Source organism: Pyxicephalus adspersus, chromosome 4 (genome assembly GCF_032062135.1).
Source record: "Pyxicephalus adspersus chromosome 4, UCB_Pads_2.0, whole genome shotgun sequence".
Taxonomy (NCBI): domain Eukaryota; kingdom Metazoa; phylum Chordata; class Amphibia; order Anura; family Pyxicephalidae; genus Pyxicephalus; species Pyxicephalus adspersus.
The window spans coordinates 59587757-59606217 of NC_092861.1; the positions used below are offsets into that span (position 1 = coordinate 59587757).

Consider the following 18461-nt stretch of genomic DNA (forward strand, 5'->3'; position numbering starts at 1 on the left):
GAGTTAAAAGCCTACATTGAGTGCAAGGCTGCTTTTGAGACAGTCCATTGGGGGGGGAAAGGTGCATGGAGTACCTGGGAGGTTAAAGGACATCTAGTAACAAAAAGAAATTATGATGAGGGACAGCACCAGGAAGAAGGACCGTAATGTAGCCAGACAGGTAGGACAATAGAATTACCTTCTGCTTGGTAGGATCAGACAAAACATGTGGGGGAAACAGAACAGAGAAGGAGAGCACACAGGACAGCATACGGAATTGTTAATATGCCATTTTATTAAATGCATACAATCACCCCCCTGTCAAACAAATACCAAAAAAGTTCTTAAAAAACACAAGTTCTTTTAAAAAAAAAACAAAAAACAAAAAAAACAGTATGCTGTTCTACATGCAATCATTCTCTAGTCTTTTTTTTTTTTTTTAAAGCAGCAATGACAATATGTAATAAGTAATGTTAGCATGCCACCTTTGGGTAGTAACCAGAAGACAAGCCTGTGCAAAACAGTATTCAAAGGAAACAAAAATGGGACAAACACATGTACTGGAATTATGAACCTTCTTTAAAAGTTTCTATTTTGGTATTCCGAGCTGGAAATGACTATTACCAGATTCATACTAGTCAACAATGGGACAGCCATGGAGCTGTACTTTTGGTAAGTTGGCAATTTCAGTGCACTTCTCGCTCCCAAAAACGTTTTATTATTTCCTCTTAGAAGCTGTTAAACAAAACTTTAGACAATATTTATTTTTTTCAGAATAAATGTACAGACAGTGAAACAAAAAAACAAAAAAAATATTTTTTTTTTTTTTTTTTTTTAATTATTTGCTTCTTCATGAAAAACATTGCATACAGCAAATACAAAAAGAGCATTAAAACGGGTAATTAGTACAGCAAAAAGAAATGACTTGCTGGTATGGGAGAGTAAAAACAGCCAATGGGGAATGAAATATATTTAAAAATTGCCTCTTCCTAAATTTCAAACATCACAGAAAAGACGATGTCAACTGGCCAATTATGAAGAGAAATAGGCAAGTTTTTAAGCTTTCTTTGCTAGGGACCCAAACAAGTGCCTTGTCAAAAACCACCAATACAAACGGCTACAAAAAAAAAAAAAAAAAAAAAAAAAAAAAAGATTATGAACAGGTAAATTTAAAATGTAGCTTAACAAAAAAAAACAAAAACTGCCCAACCAAATTTATGGGGATTTAACTTTATATCACACTAAAACAAAATTTAAAAGGGTTAATCTGCACCACTAACAAATAAAATAAAATTCCATGAAACAAAAACACTCCAAACGTTTAGGCAGAGTTTTACCAAACCAACCTACCAAATGTTAAAGAGTTGCAGCATGCTCAGAAATGATATTACTAATTCTGAAAGTATTTTATCCATCCAAAATTGTATCTGATTATGAAATTATGAAAATCATAATAAGAAAAAAAATATAGGTGGCTTGCCAAAACAAGCAGCAAACTATTAAAAACGCAAAAAAAAAACAGATCAGTGGCAATATGGAAGTGGAGTATATATATTCTAATTTGTAATGTCATGCCCTTGTCCCCCACCTAAAAGTCTATGCCTCATTATATTGTCTGTTTTAAACTTAACAAAGTATCGGTTCTACAAAAGTTGTGAACATGCGATACTCAAAAAGGTGTATGTATGGCCCAATATGCATCTTAGAAGTTGTGGGCCAAGCTTTTCAGTAATATGAACATAGGCATACCACTCCAACAATCCATTATAAAGCAATGGTTTCTTTTAAAACATAAAAAAAGGTTTATTTTTACCCAGGGTGACTTTAGATCAATAAAATATATTCACAAGAAAGATGTCTACACATACTGTATATAAGATATAAAATGCATAGATGTATTTCAATCAAAGTTAGCATACCCACAGCAGGCTCCTTAATCCAAACAAAATATCTGCACGATTGGCACCTAACTGCCTCTGAAGGCTAGTTATAGAAAAGTCCAGTCCTTGGGACTTTTACTCCCAACAAAATGTATATGGGTTGGATAGTACATTGCATAATCCATCCCAGTGCAAATTTACACAGCACTCCTACTAGTCTGCTGGTCAAGGCACAGCCAGCTAGGCTTAGGGGTTACTCAGCAGATGCAACCTTGATGGGTGAGTTCAGTCAGGCAATCACATTTACATCCCTGAGAGAGGAGGAGCTTTGTGAACAGAGCTCAGTAGACAGCACAGGCAATGCAGAGTCTGGCTGCATCACAGAACCTCCCTGAGCCAGGATTTGTTGGATGGTTTTACGAAGATTTGGATGTAATCGTCCATGACTCTGACAGAAGATTTCCAGGGCACAAGATTTCAGTGGTCCAGCGCTAAGATCTTCATAAAGTGGGATAGTGTACATCCTGGAGGTCTAAACAAAAAAGAAGCAATATAGGTACATTATCTCTTACTGTAATAGCTGAATAAACAATTATCAGACCGAATAGGATTGAAAAAAAAGTTTGCTCTGCTTCAGTGTTTACTGGTGAAAAAAAAAAACATTTTTATATCATGTTTAAAAAGGTATAGATGCACCATGCCAGTTTTATATGCTGGACCTATAGCGCCATACTAGGCAAATACTAGAAGATAATTTGTAATACAGACTAATTTCTGGTGAAAGCTTATAACCAAGTCTTGTATTTTTTCTATTCAATAAAACACTATTTAAAAGCAAATTATCAGAGGGTAAAAACTGTAATTAATGACTTTATTGGGCACCTAAATTTTGAAAGCAAAAAGATGACTCCAAATTATTACAGGACTAGCTGGGAACCAAGTCCCAGAACAGTCTAATTTACCAAGAGTTATCTATGAATTAGAGGCAAGAATTATGGATCACATCAACACATGGCTTCAGGTAGCAAATATACAACTTGAATGAAGTTGAAACTAGCAAAAAGTAGCTTTACTCATTCTAACCCACTTACACTACATAGCAATTAAACCCTTGTGTAGTGCAGGGGGTGCCTCTGCAAGGTTAAACATTTTGCAGAAACCAAAGTTCAGCTTTAAGTTCAGAATGATCTCTTGAAATTTTTTTGAGTGTTCTTGATCGACAGAAAAGACAATTCGATTATGGTGTTAAAAATGACAGAGAAAAACTGGGTTTTTTTGGCGATTGCTAAATATATTAATGTCAAAGAGCTGTCCGATACATCAAAAATAATCAGTAACAAAGTATACACAAATATCAGTTGATCAGCCTCATGAGAGCTTCATGGGGTAGGTGACCGAATGACTAGACAAATTGGATCCCCAAGTAATAAACAAAGGTCCTATTAGACTTTTCTTATCACAATGCATTTTCCAATGCCGTTACCTCAGTAAAGTTGGAAGTTGGAAACTTTTTAACACTATTATTATTATTATTATTATTATTAAACAGGATTTATATAGCGCCAACATATTACGCAGCGCTGTACATTAAATAGGGATTGCAAATGACAGACTAATACAGACAGTGATACAGGAGGAGAGGACCCTGCCCCGAAGAGCTTACAATCTATACAATACTATATGAAACAGTAGTAGGCTAAGTATATGATATGAACACGTAATGCAACAAAGGCATACAGAAAAAACTAATCAAAACTGTAGTTTTAGTAACAAAAACATGCTTTAACTATACAATACTGTAACTATATATATAGTAATATAGAGCAAACAATTGCCATAGAATTGGTGCTAGGTATATATGCTTTTTCTAGAAGATCTTGTTTTTGTGTCCATATGATATACTTAGCCTACTACTCTGTTTCATATAGTGTTATAACTTTTCCAACTAATCCCCTGAAAAAGCTGCACAACGAAATGCATCGGGTAAAGAAATGTCTAAAATTACCTTGGTTTAATACCTAGGGATCCAACTTGTCTAGTCAGTCAGTCCCCTACCCCATGAAGCACTAAAGGAGGTGACCGATTGATATTTATGTATACTTTCCTACTGATTAAGTTTGATGTATCAAACAACTCTTTGACATCCATATAATTAGCTATAATTAGCCAAAAAACAACAGCTTTTCTCTGTCATTTTTAACACCATAAACTAATTATCTAATTGGGGTGGCAATACAACTACCATAGGATGAGGATTGACACCCACATGTTCTAGGACATACAAAACAAACATATTATAACACAAATTAAATACTTAATAAAAATACAATTACTTGGCAGAGTAAGAAGTGGCGAACTCGGGGCATGTCTGGCTGGAAGTTGTTTCGCACCACAATTTGTAACCAGCGAATACGAATTTCTGTGTTCATGACAGCCAGATCAGAAGAATAGCACAGGGACAGCTGGAGCATCACCTCTTAACAAAACAAAGAAAAAAAAAATTTGTGACAACATATTTATTTGGAACCAATTGAAATCAATTCAGTGACACATGCTATAAACTATTGGGTTATGTTACTAACTTGAACATAGATTTGGACACTAGGCAAAAAACCCATTACAAAATAAAAAAAAAAAACCTCTAGTAAACCAGCATATCTCTTCCTACCACAAGTTTGTTGGGAGCACAACAAAAAAGCTTGTGCACAGACACAGCAAGTGGGGGCACTTTTTCTTTATCATCCATTGATAGACACAGTATTCTGTTACCACGGATACATCCAAAAGTTCATACTGACGTATGGCCAACAGCAAACAAACCAGACTAACAGGTCTAGCTGACTATTTCAGGATCTTGGTAAACACTCTGCGACAGTAAAGGGAAATAGTCTTTTTATTCAAAAGAGTGAAAAAGTTCTGTTTCCAATCCTACTAGCAAAAAACTGAGGCATGTTTGGAGTAGGAAGGTCTATGCTGGATTGCGTTGCCATTGTCCTGAAAGCAGGACTACCACCACAAAAGTTGTCTACCATTAGCTTTACTTCTCTTAAGACCTATAAAATTAAAAGACTTTCAAATCATTTAAGTCTCATATCTAAGATTCAACTGAAGATGCAGCAACAAACTGGTTTTTGGACGTGTTGCTGAACACAGGTAGTATTTTCAAATACAAATTAAGTTTGTTTTTTATGCATTTTCATGTAAGAATTTAAATTTCATGACCATATATTTGTTTTCAGTAATTATTTTTTTTTTATGTAGAGATTCCACCAGATTCTCTAAATCCTAAAGATGTTATGTCTGTAGATACAAAATAAAACTCCCAAATTCTTCTCCATTTTATGTTGTTAAACCTTCCTAATTTGTTGCAGTACTTCACAGTCCAGTGTACCTACTCCATATTCACTTCAGGGAGACTCAGCCATTCTGGGAAGCTTTTTTACCCAATCACTTTACTGACCTGTTGCCAGTTAAATTAACTTAATATTGTGAGAAGTTACACCAACTGTTTCTTTAAGCATTATACAGTTTTCATTCTTTTGTTATGAAATTATCATATATTTTATATAAAACTATAAAATGATATATGTGGGCTTCCAACTAGTTTAACCACCCTGGCGGTCTAATTATAATCTTCTTGTAGAATTTCTTTTGCTGTTTCCTCATTGCTGGGTAGAATGGTATTGCTTGATCAGCTCTGTCGACACCCCCTATAGTCTATCACTACTTGTGACTTCATTATTTCTTTCCCACCTTTTGTTCGTACCATAACAGTGGAGGCATTATGGACTGTACTCATTAGGCACACTTTCTTGTCACTCCATCGCAGGGCCATCATTTTGCCTTTCTGCCAGGCAACCATTTCTCCTGTCTTCAGCTTCCTTTTTGCAAACATTGATGGCATGTTGTGCTGGTTAGCCCTAACTGTTCCATACGCATCTGTATTGTGTTGCTGAAGAAACTTAAGTTCAGGAGATGTATAAAAGTTGTCGGTTGTGACACAATATAGCTGATTTAGCAATGTCTCAATTAGTGAGAGAAAAGAAGATGTTGCAAATAGTTGCTGTATTTTGGATTGAATTTTGTTCCTTTTCCAGTGTAAAGGACTGAATTCCAAATGTAGCCAGTTGACGACTGGCACAGCATATAGGATTTTATGCCAAACTGTGCTCTCTTTGACCCAATGTATTGCACCCAGCTGAGCCTCCCCTTGTAGGCCATTAAACTTTCATCTATGTTAATGTCTCTTTCTGGCACATAGGTCTGTTGGAAATTTTTTAGAATCATTTGAGATACTTCGTAAATTTTCTTGAGTTTGGTGCAGGATGAGTAGTTTCATCAAATTCTCCGTTTGTGAAGTGTAAGTATTTCATGATCAGGGTAAATCTGTACTATGATATGACTGTGCTAAAGAATAGTGGCAAGAATTTTATTAGTAGACCTATATCACTTCTGCAGGGGTTTGTCCACCCCTCCCTGAAGTATCACCAAACCCAGAAATAGCCAAATGTCATCTTTGGTCACTGGTTCCCACTTTCTGCCGCTTGCAAACCTCAGGTGTGGAGCAGCTAATTGTTATTCAGTGTACATGTTTGTCTAAGCAACTTTTTTTTCTATAACCGCATTGGTCAGAAACAATTGTAGGTATGCCAAGGGGTTGTCGTGTTCAGCATCTATTTTCATACCAGGTGCTTCAGTAAATGGGAATCTTGGGTGCACTGCCCGAGCCTTACCAAGGTCAATAGAGCACCAAATTTGCATATTACTGACCTCAAGCTCAGATAGGGACAGGGACGTTCAATGACAGTGAGGAAAAGGTCAGGGAAAGGTTTGACCAAGGTCAGGGCTGGTGGTAGACAAACAGTAAATCAGGGCACTAGACAAAGCTGTTGGATGCACTAATAGATAAACTTTTAGATTATTTAGATTTATTTTTTATAACTATCACTGTGATCAAGGTGTTAAAAGCAGAATACAATGTAATCTGCTTTTAAATTTACCACCAGGCCACGCCCCCCCAGCGTACTGACACTTCACGCATCACAGCAATCAAGGCAAAGATGCGATGCGGAAGCTGGACGGAGATCGCTGGAGAAAGTAGGATTTTTTCAATGCTACTCCAAGTGTGGCGACGGGTTACCGCTTTTGGTACATACAATTCACCCCAAGCCACACTTGGGTGATATGCAAATTATCACATTTTATGTACACTTTTACAGTGTCCAAATATTTTTTAAATAGAATTTCCAAAGCTACATGTAAAATAAAAATAATATAGCATGCAGTCACCTGGCCGCAGTGGAGACTGATCTAACAGCTTGTCCAAGAACAGTACAGTCTGGAAAGTTTGCCAGTCTGCAATATTGACAAAGGTGGCAGCAGCTTCAATATCCAGAGGATCAGCCATCCACAGCTGATTCAATGCTTCCACTGGTGAAGTGAACACAGATCCCTGAGAAAGATCTGGCTGGGTCAGGGGAGATCCTGGAGCATTAAGCCAGCGATCAAAATCCAGGCCTGAGATAAACAAAAACACTATAAGGGCACAGTTCATATATGGAAAAATTAGTATTTATTTATTTCTCTGCTTACCTTCACTACATGATTGGCTCTCCCCCCTTAAATGTGGGAAGAAGTTAAGATAGGACTCCAGCAGATCATTAGCTACAACACTGCGGAACTTAAATTTCTCAATATATTCCTGTAAAGTAAAGAGTGAAATTATTTGACAGAAAACAAAAAAAAAAACCTGCTTTTTAGAATAACATGCTAAAAAAATTAAACCTGCTTAATCAATTCATTACCAAAATACTCTAAAACTATAGTTCTGTTATCAATGAATTTGCCAATGCAAGTAATTGAGTTTTTTGGCTTTATTTTCACCCCGGGTACAAATAGAGTTTCTTTTCGTAATTGATATATATATATATATATATATATATATACACACACACACACACACACACACATATTCCACACATATACACAGCACTACATACATTAGGCCTATATGTTCTCTAACACTACATATAGTGTGTGTGTGTTTGTGTGTGTGTGTGAACACTGTGTGTTCATTTTGATGTATCCCTAAAAGGCTACCTCGTATGAGTGGTACCATTATCAGTTTCTAGAAAACCATTACAATTCCACAAAGGTATTTCACATGTTTTACTACATCTAACAAATGCTACAATTGGTGGTTGCAATTCAGGTAATCAAAAGAATCCACACACAGAAGTAGCCACATTCTGGCTCCACATTGGACCATCATTGCTATGGAAGTGTCCAAATTACATTTCATTATTTTATTTTTCAAGCAATGTTATAAACAGTGCTTGCCTTCCATATTTTTTTGTAATTATAGTAATTTATATTGGTTGAGTAAAAGTCATTCCCTCAGACAAAATGTACATCCATACACACACACACACACATATATATATATATATATATATATATATATATATATATATATAAAACAAAGCAAAAAAAATTCTTATCCTTACCCTGAGGAAGGCATCAAAGTTATCCTGGTCCCCACATATCTGGGACAAATAGTGCACAAAGCAAAAGCCCTTCTCATAAGTGAACAAATTCATGAGGTTACTAGGGTTCACTCCTAAGGAAAAATTAAAAAAAAAAAAATAGAATATTTTTTAGCCTTATATTTGAAAAAGAGAAATCTAAAAGTAAATCTAAAACAAGTTCACTTTAATGATTAGTCAACTACAAGGTAATTTACTTGCATTCCCTTCCCTGAAAAATTCCCAGGAAAAGCAAAAAATTGTAAAAATTATTTTTTCAAGGCACATGAAGCTTATGACGCACATTTGTCCCTACATAACACTGATGGTTGGCTGCTCATTTATTTAACATTGGCTATGGGGTGTGGAGAGAGTCCTAAGCCCTGTACTTGCAAAAGACTCAAACTCATCACCCCTGCGGGTAAACATAGTGACAGGGAACAGAGAGAACAAAGCAAGGGTTAATTTAGCAAGTTGAGGGGTCAACATTGTTCCAACATGTTTTTATTTTAAACTCATATCTTTGGTAGACATAACATTTGCAAGGGTTCTCACAGACTTTACCTGGATCCAGTTTTGCCTGCAGCCGGCTGAATGGTGTATCCTGACCAAGGATTCGGATCTGTCTGTGCAAAGCTTCAAGGCGAAAAGTGGTCTCCAGAGACGTGAAAGCAGCACCTGATACAGAAAAAACAAAGGGTTGCAAAGAGGTGAAATCAATAAAATAATAATAAAATAAAAACATAAAAAATGCAGTTTGCTGAAAAAAAAAAATCCATACATGATGGATTTTAGAGATTAGAAACTCCACATTTTTAGAAAACTATTAACTGAGACTGTAGAGCACATATAAAAGCAAATATTCTCATTATGTATTTGTTTTAAAAAAAAAAAAGACAATTTGCTAATGGCCTCTTACAAGGATGACTTGTCTGATGCTATAGAGGTTACAAAAAACCCTGCAAAGATATGTTTTTAAACTGGTATTTCAGAATGAGTAAGTAATGGCTTTTACCTGAAAGTTACCCAAATGGTACATGATAGTGGTCAGATATCATTCCAGTTACATGTAATGCATTTAAGCTGAATATATGTGTTCTTGAAGAAATGCATATAATCCAGGGTCAGGATTTTGTGGTAAGGCGCTGACATCTTTCTAAGAAAGGCAAACACTGCACCTTTTGTCCTAAACATTGAAGTTCAGTTGGGATTTAAGAGCCGGCGGTTTGTTTATTGACCTTCATCAGCTCTGATTTAGCACTAACAGCAGACCTAGGAAAATGTCATCCCTCCTAAAGGATTGCACCAGGCCACAAGTCCATATCAAAGGTGTCACACTGTAAACCACAAATGAAGCCAATGGCCACTAGTTGTATAACATTAGGAAAATTTATCAGAACCTGACAATAACATACAGACATTTTACGTGACAAACCATGCAAATAATTAACAAAGCCAAAGAGACCAAAATGACAGTATGACCATGGTATTCATTCTTTTTGTAGATTGGTGTTGAATTTTTCTTGAACCAGGGTCTGAGGGAACAGTCTAATCCGTGAAATACGTCCCCATGGAATGGGTCAAACGCCAAGAAACATGTAAAATGTATGAACATGTATGAAGTAAAATGTATTTTCTGGTCTTTTGACCATTTGTGTCCCTCGTGGAAATATGTACAAAAAAAGAGGTGTCTAAATAGATATTGTTTGACACTTAACTTTTAGATTTTAGACACTTAACTAGATTATTATTAAGACATCCAAATTATGAAGGAATACAAAATGGAAGAAAGTGTTAAATCAGAAGATGTTTAATTTTTTAGATTTTAGATTCTTCAAAGTAGCCATCTTTTGCTTTGATAAAAGCTTTGCACACTTCTAGCATGGTTCTGTATTACTAGAAATGACTTGTTAGGAGCCAATTTCTGTAATTTCTGGCCTTTTTAACATGTTTGAGACCATCAGATGTGTTGTGCAGGTACACAGTTCTGTACAGTGAACAGCCCTATTTGACTACTGTTCTACTCCATATTATGGCAATAACCATTCAACTAAGAGAAATTACATTCCATTTCTTTAAGACAGGGGCGTCAAACTGTAGCCCCGCACATCCTTTTTTTTGCCCCCAAAAGAATTCTAAATATGAATTGGACTGCAATCCATAATAGCGGCGGGCCAGCTGCAATTGATCTTAAGCTGCTGTTCTATAGACGCGAGAACAATGCTGCTGCTGCTACTACTACTACAATTGCCAGCATTGCGTCTATAGACCAGCGGCCTCTTTGCATATGCAATGCCTTGCATTTTAAAGACGCAAGTGATGCCGGTAATTGTAGTAGCGCCATCATTCGTGTCTATTGAACAGCAGCCTATGCATGGACCCCGCAGAGTTTATACTGACAGGTAAGCTCAATAATCAGGAATTATCAGAGCTATTGCTATATGAATTGTTTTATTGTGCCAGAGAATCCAACGTGAAACCAAATGAATGCAGCAGTTCATTTGGTTTCACATAGCATACTGTGGCAAAGTAAAACAATTAATCTCAAAACAAAATCTCAAGAAGAAACAAGAACACATGAGAAGAGCATGCAGTAATTTAGATCAATCCACTGCATATTACTGCATGCTCTTCTCATGTGTTCTTGTTTCTTCCTATTGAGACTAATATTTTTTTTCAATAAATTTCAAGTTTGGCCCGTGACTTGGTCTGAGTTTAATTTCGGGCCCTCTGTGTCTTTGAGTTTGACACCCCTGCTTTAAGACATGGTCAATGTAAATATTATCTAACACTTAAATGTATCCTCAAGTGCAGTGTCAGAAGGACTGCCCCGGGAAAGGGTGTTATCCCTGCTGAAGTGCATTAAATTTACGCGACTCAAACTGTAAATCAACAGCACCTCAGATTAGAGCCCACATCATTGCTTCAGAGTTCAAGTAGCTGACACATCCCAAAATTAAGTGTTCAGAAGAAAATATGTCGATCAGGCCTTCATGGTCAAAATTGCTGATAAGAAGCCACTATTGAAGAAAAAAAGAATCGCCAAGAAATAGAAGGAATGGACATTAAGGTCACTGAGAGTGTGTACTCAGGCCTGATGAGTTCAAACTTGGTATTTTCGGTTCTATTCACAATATCTTTGTGAAATGCACAAGAGGTGAGAAAAGTTCCTGCCATGTACAATGGAGGAGAAAGTGTTATGGTGGGAGGGTGCGTTCCTGGGGACAATGTTAGTAATTTAATCAAAATTCAAGGCACCTTTTACTAGCATGGCTACCACAACATTCTGCAGCAACATAACATCCCATCTACTTTCTCCCCTTAGTGGGACCAATACCTCTAGGCTATTTTACCAAGAAAAGGCCTGATTGAGTGCTGTGTCAAAAGACCAGGCCTCCACAATCAAGCAGCCTAAAAAACAATTGAGATGGTTTAGGAAGCCTGGTTCCACATAGCAAATGCAAAGCAGCCAAAAATGCACAGCACACTCTTGGAACTCCTTTTTGACCATTAGAAAACCCCTCCAAGTGATTACCTCATGAAGCTGGTTGAGAAAACGCCAACAGTGCGCAAAGTTGTCAAAGAAAAAAGTTGGATATGTTGAAAAACATAAAATATAGGACATATATTTTGTTTTATATATCTCCAATAAGAGGTGTTTAAACTGGACTGCTACAGTCCAGTCTGTACTAATTAATATATAATGCATGAAGGTCATGAGCAGTAAAAAAAATCACTTACCATATACAAGAGTGGTGATACGGCGCTGGGCATAGGTTGCTAACCCTTCACTTAACCACATTTCCTCCCAACTGGCATTAGTGACTGCATTCCCAAACCAGCCATGTGCAATTTCATGGATGACATCAATAAGGAGGAAATCTTCACTGTCCAAGATGGAACAGATGACGAATGTCAGGCAGGGGTTCTCCATGGCAACAATCGGGAAGGATGGGGGCAGGAAGACAATATCGTACCTGGAATGGAGGCAGGGAAGGGCAGTGGACAAATGGGTACTGGGTGAGATAGACTTTTAAGGGAATAAATAAACAAAGGGGCTCTACCAGGATTATTACTGAAAACAAGTAAGCAGAGAACAGAGAAGATAAATAACTTGGTTACAAATACAAACTTTTTTTTTTAACAAAAAAAAAAAAAGCTTTCGATCAAATATAATGTTAAAAAAAAAAAACACAAGCCATAGCTGAAAACATGTCTTCCCTTTAAACAGAATCAGGGAGAGCTTTGTTTAAAAACATTTAGATGCAGTATGAATAAACACAAATATTTAAGTCCATCAAGCGCTTCTGTTTATGCCCATTAGAAGAGGTAAATAAGGATGTGGTAATCCCAAAGAAAACTTTTTGGATACCTTTAAAATAATGTGATCCCAGATCATATATTCTGGCACTGTTGTTTGAGTGTTAGTCTCAAACAGAGAACACCGGTCACCCATTTGATTACACAATGTAACCTCAAAAAAGGTAGGACCAATGCAGCATATGAACATTGTGCCAATTCTAGCCATGTAAGGTGAAACTATATACCTATACTAATATTTACAGATTAAACAAATGTTGAAAGGTAGTGTAGAATGCCAACATTATGGAAGCACAACTGTTTTCAAAAACCAAGAAAGCATTTGTATAACTACAGTTGCATTTGATCTTACCTTCCCCAGATATAGGGACCATACAATCGCTCTGCAGCCTGAAGCCACTGCTCTACGCGACCAGCAAGTTTACCAACAGCTAAAGGCAGCACACAGGGTTCAGCCCACACCCGACTTCTGTTAAGAAACAAACAGCAAATCAAATTAGTACATGACAGAAAAAAAAAGTGGAATACTTTATACAGAAAATATAACATTTTGCAAAAAATCCTCCTCATCAAGCCTCATTGTTTATCAACAAAATAATTTATGTCTACCTATGTTACACATAGCACATAATTATTTTACTTTTAACCAGCATGATGGAACATACTATAAAAAAAAAGGAAAAATTCCATTTCAAACAAAAAGGATCTAATAGATAAGAACAGCCATAAAAAATAATGTTACCTGGGGCCAATGTCTGCTGGAAGCAAGTGACCTGCAGCTAGGGCTACTAAATAAACAGGAACAGGATGCTCCATGTAGAAGTGAAAGATGCCCATTTCTTCTATGTAGTAACTGTGAGTACAGCTCATGAGCACCCGAATTCCTGCAGGAGCCTAAATATGATATACATATATATAAAAAATGAGATTATTACTACAAACAATTTATCACTGCCTAGTATAACAGTATCTGGCAGCAAGCACCGCAAAGAGTAACGGTTTTTTTTCAAAGCATGCAAAAATTAATACCAGAGTGGTTGCTAAATGAACAATTTATTTAAAAATATATAGAAATCTACTATGGTACATATAAAGTGTTCTCCCCCAGATCAGTTTTTCACTAGCTGCCAGTATGTTATCAAACACTCAGTGGTCAGAATTCTTTTTGTTCGCATGACAAAGAGACATCAGCAGAACTACTATCAGCTGCTCAATTGGCAATCCAGGGCTGCTATTAAACAAAGACTACTGTACCAATGTACAAGAGCCTAATTCAAGGATGCTAGGTAAGACACTTCGCACTTGAAGTCAGAGTCCACGTCAGCCAACAAAGAGCAAGTAGCCGGGATCACAGAAGAGGCAAAATGGGGAAAAGATTATTCTTGGAGGCAGCATCTCTGCCTTCTATTTACTTACACAATGTCATGCAGTAACTGCTCCTCCTTTTCCATGGCCACATTTGGCCAAACTCAGAAAAGACACAGGGAGTTTGCCAGCATGCTTCTGACCTCACCACTAATTGAGGTTAAAGGCTGTTACCATTATGGTAACTAGATTTTTCCACATGCACATGACTGCATGTACTATTGACGAGTATGCAGGGCTTACAAGGCTAGGGGGCAGTCATCAAGCCTTTGTTAATCCTGAAAAGGGCTTTCCACCCCTATTTCCTTTTTGTCCTTCCCTTCTCTCTATAATGTACTTGCAGCATCCAACTATCTTGTAAGTTTAGCTCTTACAACTGACTAGCCATTTTCGCCAAATGTTTTCCCTACCAGCTCGATAAATATTCTGGGGAGAACACCACATATAGTATCTTTCTCTAATAAAACTAGCAACTGTGGAGATAACTGTACAAGGATTCTCAACCCTTCATTACAATTCCATTGCTGCACCTTCTTCAGTCATAGCTGGGCAACCTCATTCTTTATTCCATAAACCTCTCATGTTCTCTAAATAGATACTACCTCATATACACAAAGTCACACGCTGATGATGTTAAGTCACTCCTAAAAATATGGCAGTATTTTCAAAGTGTTAGACGGGCTTTCATTTTATTCTGGTGCCACAACTGCAGCTCATCAAAACCTTTACAGACAAGTTGATCAGCCACTCTAAATAAGGATAACAATGCATCCTTTATAATAAATATTAATGAATACATCATAATATGCTTAATAGATTAATTAACCTTCTATATGCAAGAAATGTCACAAAGCAAGCCTTCTTTTCCTTCCTATGGCCTGCTCTGATAGGACCTCTGCCAGTGGTCTGCTGGATTTATATGCCCTGTATAGAGGTTTTATGCAGGGAAAACAGAACAAGATAATAGTAGAAGCCACTATTAACACCCTGCTACTAACATACTACTAAATTAGCTAATAGGAAAATAGTGAAAGCAAACAATAGATACATTGGATTTTGGTTTGGAAATGTAAGCTCTAAAAGCTCTATTAAAAAAAATAAATAAATAAAAAATAAAAAAAAAGTACACCCCCTACAATCCTAACACTATCTTGAAGTCCAAGCAGCTAGACTTTCTCCTCTGGACTCAAAGGACAAAACCCCAAGGATTTGTTCAGACAGTGATTAATAAACTTTGTGAGATCTCCTTAATAATAAAACAAGACCCTTTAATTTATTGGAACTTTCGTGGTTAGGAAATATTCTAACTATATATACAAGGTCCTATGGAATCAACAGCTCAAAACAAGTTTGCAAAAGCTGGTAGTCCAAGCATTGATGAAGAGTGAATGTAACTAGGCAAGCTAGTAAAGGTGAATAAGGATTTCTCAGCCTGCAATATATATATTATATGTTATTAAACCAAAAGCGGTTTAACTTACCTTAACAGATGCAGAGTAAGTACACTTTACAGCTGGTGTATCAAAACATGGGAAGAAGGAGCGATTGCAAACAGAGTGCCCCTGAGTAAACACAAACAATTCAGAGCTTCCATACGAGAGTTCAGGATCTAGCCACCATACCTGAAAAACATTGTTGTAAAATTATTGCACATGATATTTTTAGACTGCAGCAAATAGAATCATTTTGGCAGAACGTACAGCTTTAAACCTACAAATTATTTTATCTCTGGGGGCACCATGGCACAGGGCAGGGCCTAGGCTGCATCTGAAGTGTGTACACATTTAACACTCACTACCAGCAGGATTTACTTGGATTCCTAGATTTTTTACATTTATCCTATATGAAAGGGAACAATGTAAAATTGTAATGACAGTTCACAATGCTACGACTTCAGCACAGTAAGCAGCTTTTTTTTTTTTTTTTTTAAGTTAAATACAGCTGATCTATTAAGCTAATGTCATTTTAGATTACAGAAAGGGTTGATTTTGGTTTTCAGTTTATAAAGAAACAATTTTGATTTTTTTTTTTTAGTAATATTTAAGATACACTTTTATATATGTGTTACTAGTTTCCTTTCATAGTACATATAGGATATTTTCTTAATGAAAGAATATCCTCATTGTTTTATGTATTTTTTTTTTTTAAGTTCTGTCCTTTGTTTAATGTTTAAATTTACTGAAGGCTTGTAATTTCTTTATGAAAGTCACAATGACTTTGATATAGAATTTAAATCTAAATTTGAATAGGTTAGAGTTCTAAGTAGTAAACTGATTCAAACTGGAAGTGACTGGCTTGGTCAATTACATAGTGTGTCCATGTTTTAGTCTGTAGATTTAGTTTTCCTAAACTGGGTCATACCGGGGACTTTAAACATGGTACCCCCTCGCTTGGCATGCAGAGGGATGAGGAACGGATCAGTCTTGTGTCCGATATTATGATTGGATAAGGGTGCAATATGAATGTCTAAAGCACATTACATCAGTGAGCACCAGATAAAAGTGGACATTTGTACTGCAAAAAGATTTCTCTACGCGTTTTGCAGAAACTGTCTGCTTCATCAGGAGATCTAGAGAACTTACATATGACAAGACTGTAAATGAGCAATCATATATATTAAAAAAATAATTTTTTCACATTTTATTTATATACACAATCCTTACATGATATACAGTTTTGACAAGTCAAATATTGAGTCATATTAACTTCTATAGATCTATAGATGAAGCAGACATTGTTTCTGTGAAACGCATAGAAAAATCTATCATCTAGATACCTAGATACGATGCCTTGCTTGTTTGGAGATACAATTGTCTATTGCTTTGATTTTTATTGCTTTGATTTTAACAAAAATGCTTGATATAAAAAGAAGTTATTGTTGTCTATAAAAAAAAAAGGCTTTACAAATAACAAACTAAGGAGTTGGAAGATTTTGTGTACGGCATACATAGCCTTGCTGGGAACACCAAGGGCAGGAATGAAGCTGAGAATCCGAAGTAGGCAATCTCAAAGTTGTACTCTCGCCTGATGTGAAAGACCATTTGGTGATTCAGCCTACCAGACCTGTCATTCAAATATCTATTTAGGGAAAGTGAACCTCTGGACAGGCTATGGACATTCAAGTACTTTTTAACAAGAAAATAAATAATCACTGACCTTTGTAGAAATAAATCTCTAAAGTTCATATCAAAGGCAATCTGATCTGACTCCTAGCAGCTTTACCCACTATGCTTACCCACAGAAGCGATTTTTGGCCTTCAGAGTCTATTAACTGTTAGGGATGTAGAAATATGTAAAGGACCTCAACATAGCAATGGATCATTTTAATCCTTCACTTTGTAGTGTTTAAAACTAGAAAGGGAAAATAAAAATTCAAAAGAAGGCCTATGCATCGCTTAAAGTGGAACTACGAAACAAAAGAAAATGAGAGCAGGCAGGTTCTTTACTAAGGAATGGACAGGCAAAGTCATTTCTGCAATAACAAAGTTACTATGCACAATCTTTTATGTACACTGAGCTGAAAATACTCAGCTCACCAGGCTACAGGGAATGAGTGAACTCCTGTGCACATGGCTGAAGATTCCGAATTCAGAACAGGAACAGCTGTCGATCAGTGTTCCCGAGAAATTTTTATAGCCAGGTAAAAAAAGTGGACAGGACAACACAACAATTTTATGCTACCAGTTGTTTGTGCCATGGGTACTATAGTTGTGTCCGCTTTCTACTGCCCCCCTTCCAAATTTGTAATGCTCCCCCCTTAGTTTGCATTGTAGGCAGAGAGGACAGGCTGTACTGTACTCAAATCTCTCTCTGCACAAAGCCAAGGGGTCTTCTGATGATAGCCGGGTGGTTACTGAAATGTGCCCGGTTAAAAGAAACTGGGAGTACAATCAAAATGCAGGCGATGGAGCAAATGGAGGCAATTTTAAATACAATGTGATCAGACAGGCATATTTTTTTTTATTACAGAACATACACTGCCTGTTTCTTCTGCAATAAAACTGTCTGCTTGCAATTTTAGTTGCACTTTAATTGAGATTTCAAAGATGTATATTCAGCTGATAATTATATACCCAAACCCATTTGTGGCCTTGGAGGACTGAAGCTGGACAGCCCTGACCTAGGCTGAATCATTTTTCCACTTCAGTCAGTACTTATAAATGGTGAATTGCACTACATATTGTTTGCCAAAGACATCAATTACAGGTTCCTATGAGCTGATATAGATCTACAGCCGCCATTCAAAGAGCCAAAGTACTTCAGTCCCTTTGTGATCCTAAATGTCATAGCAATTTCCAGTGTAATGACCTTCATGGTAAGCAGTCTGCTTCAAATACCCAAAAGAGAAAAGATGTCATTGACTCCCATTGACCCACCTGGAAAACCAGTCATA

General features: G+C 36.6%; 1 protein-coding gene across 2 annotated transcripts in view; it reads right to left on the bottom strand.

Moving 5' to 3' along the window:
* Positions 1–794: 794 nt before the first annotated feature.
* RNPEPL1 (arginyl aminopeptidase like 1) overlaps positions 795–18461 on the bottom strand; it is a 19475-nt gene continuing 1808 nt past the window's right edge. Inside the window, exons 2-12 of one of the 2 annotated variants that reach the window (XR_011920314.1) lie at positions 15550–15690; positions 13446–13597; positions 13056–13172; positions 12125–12360; positions 8948–9061; positions 8366–8478; positions 7452–7560; positions 7149–7376; positions 4193–4335; positions 1899–2391; positions 795–1096 (exon numbers count right to left, since the gene is read on the bottom strand). Coding sequence is in view for 1 of the 2 variants with exons in the window: in XM_072408355.1 (XP_072264456.1) it covers positions 2149–2391; positions 4193–4335; positions 7149–7376; positions 7452–7560; positions 8366–8478; positions 8948–9061; positions 12125–12360; positions 13056–13172; positions 13446–13597; positions 15550–15690 (1596 nt within the window). In the remaining variant the exon portion in view is untranslated. Of the gene's footprint in view, positions 2392–4192; positions 4336–7148; positions 7377–7451; positions 7561–8365; positions 8479–8947; positions 9062–12124; positions 12361–13055; positions 13173–13445; positions 13598–15549; positions 15691–18461 lie in introns of both variants that reach the window. The other variant, XM_072408355.1, reaches the window with a different exon arrangement.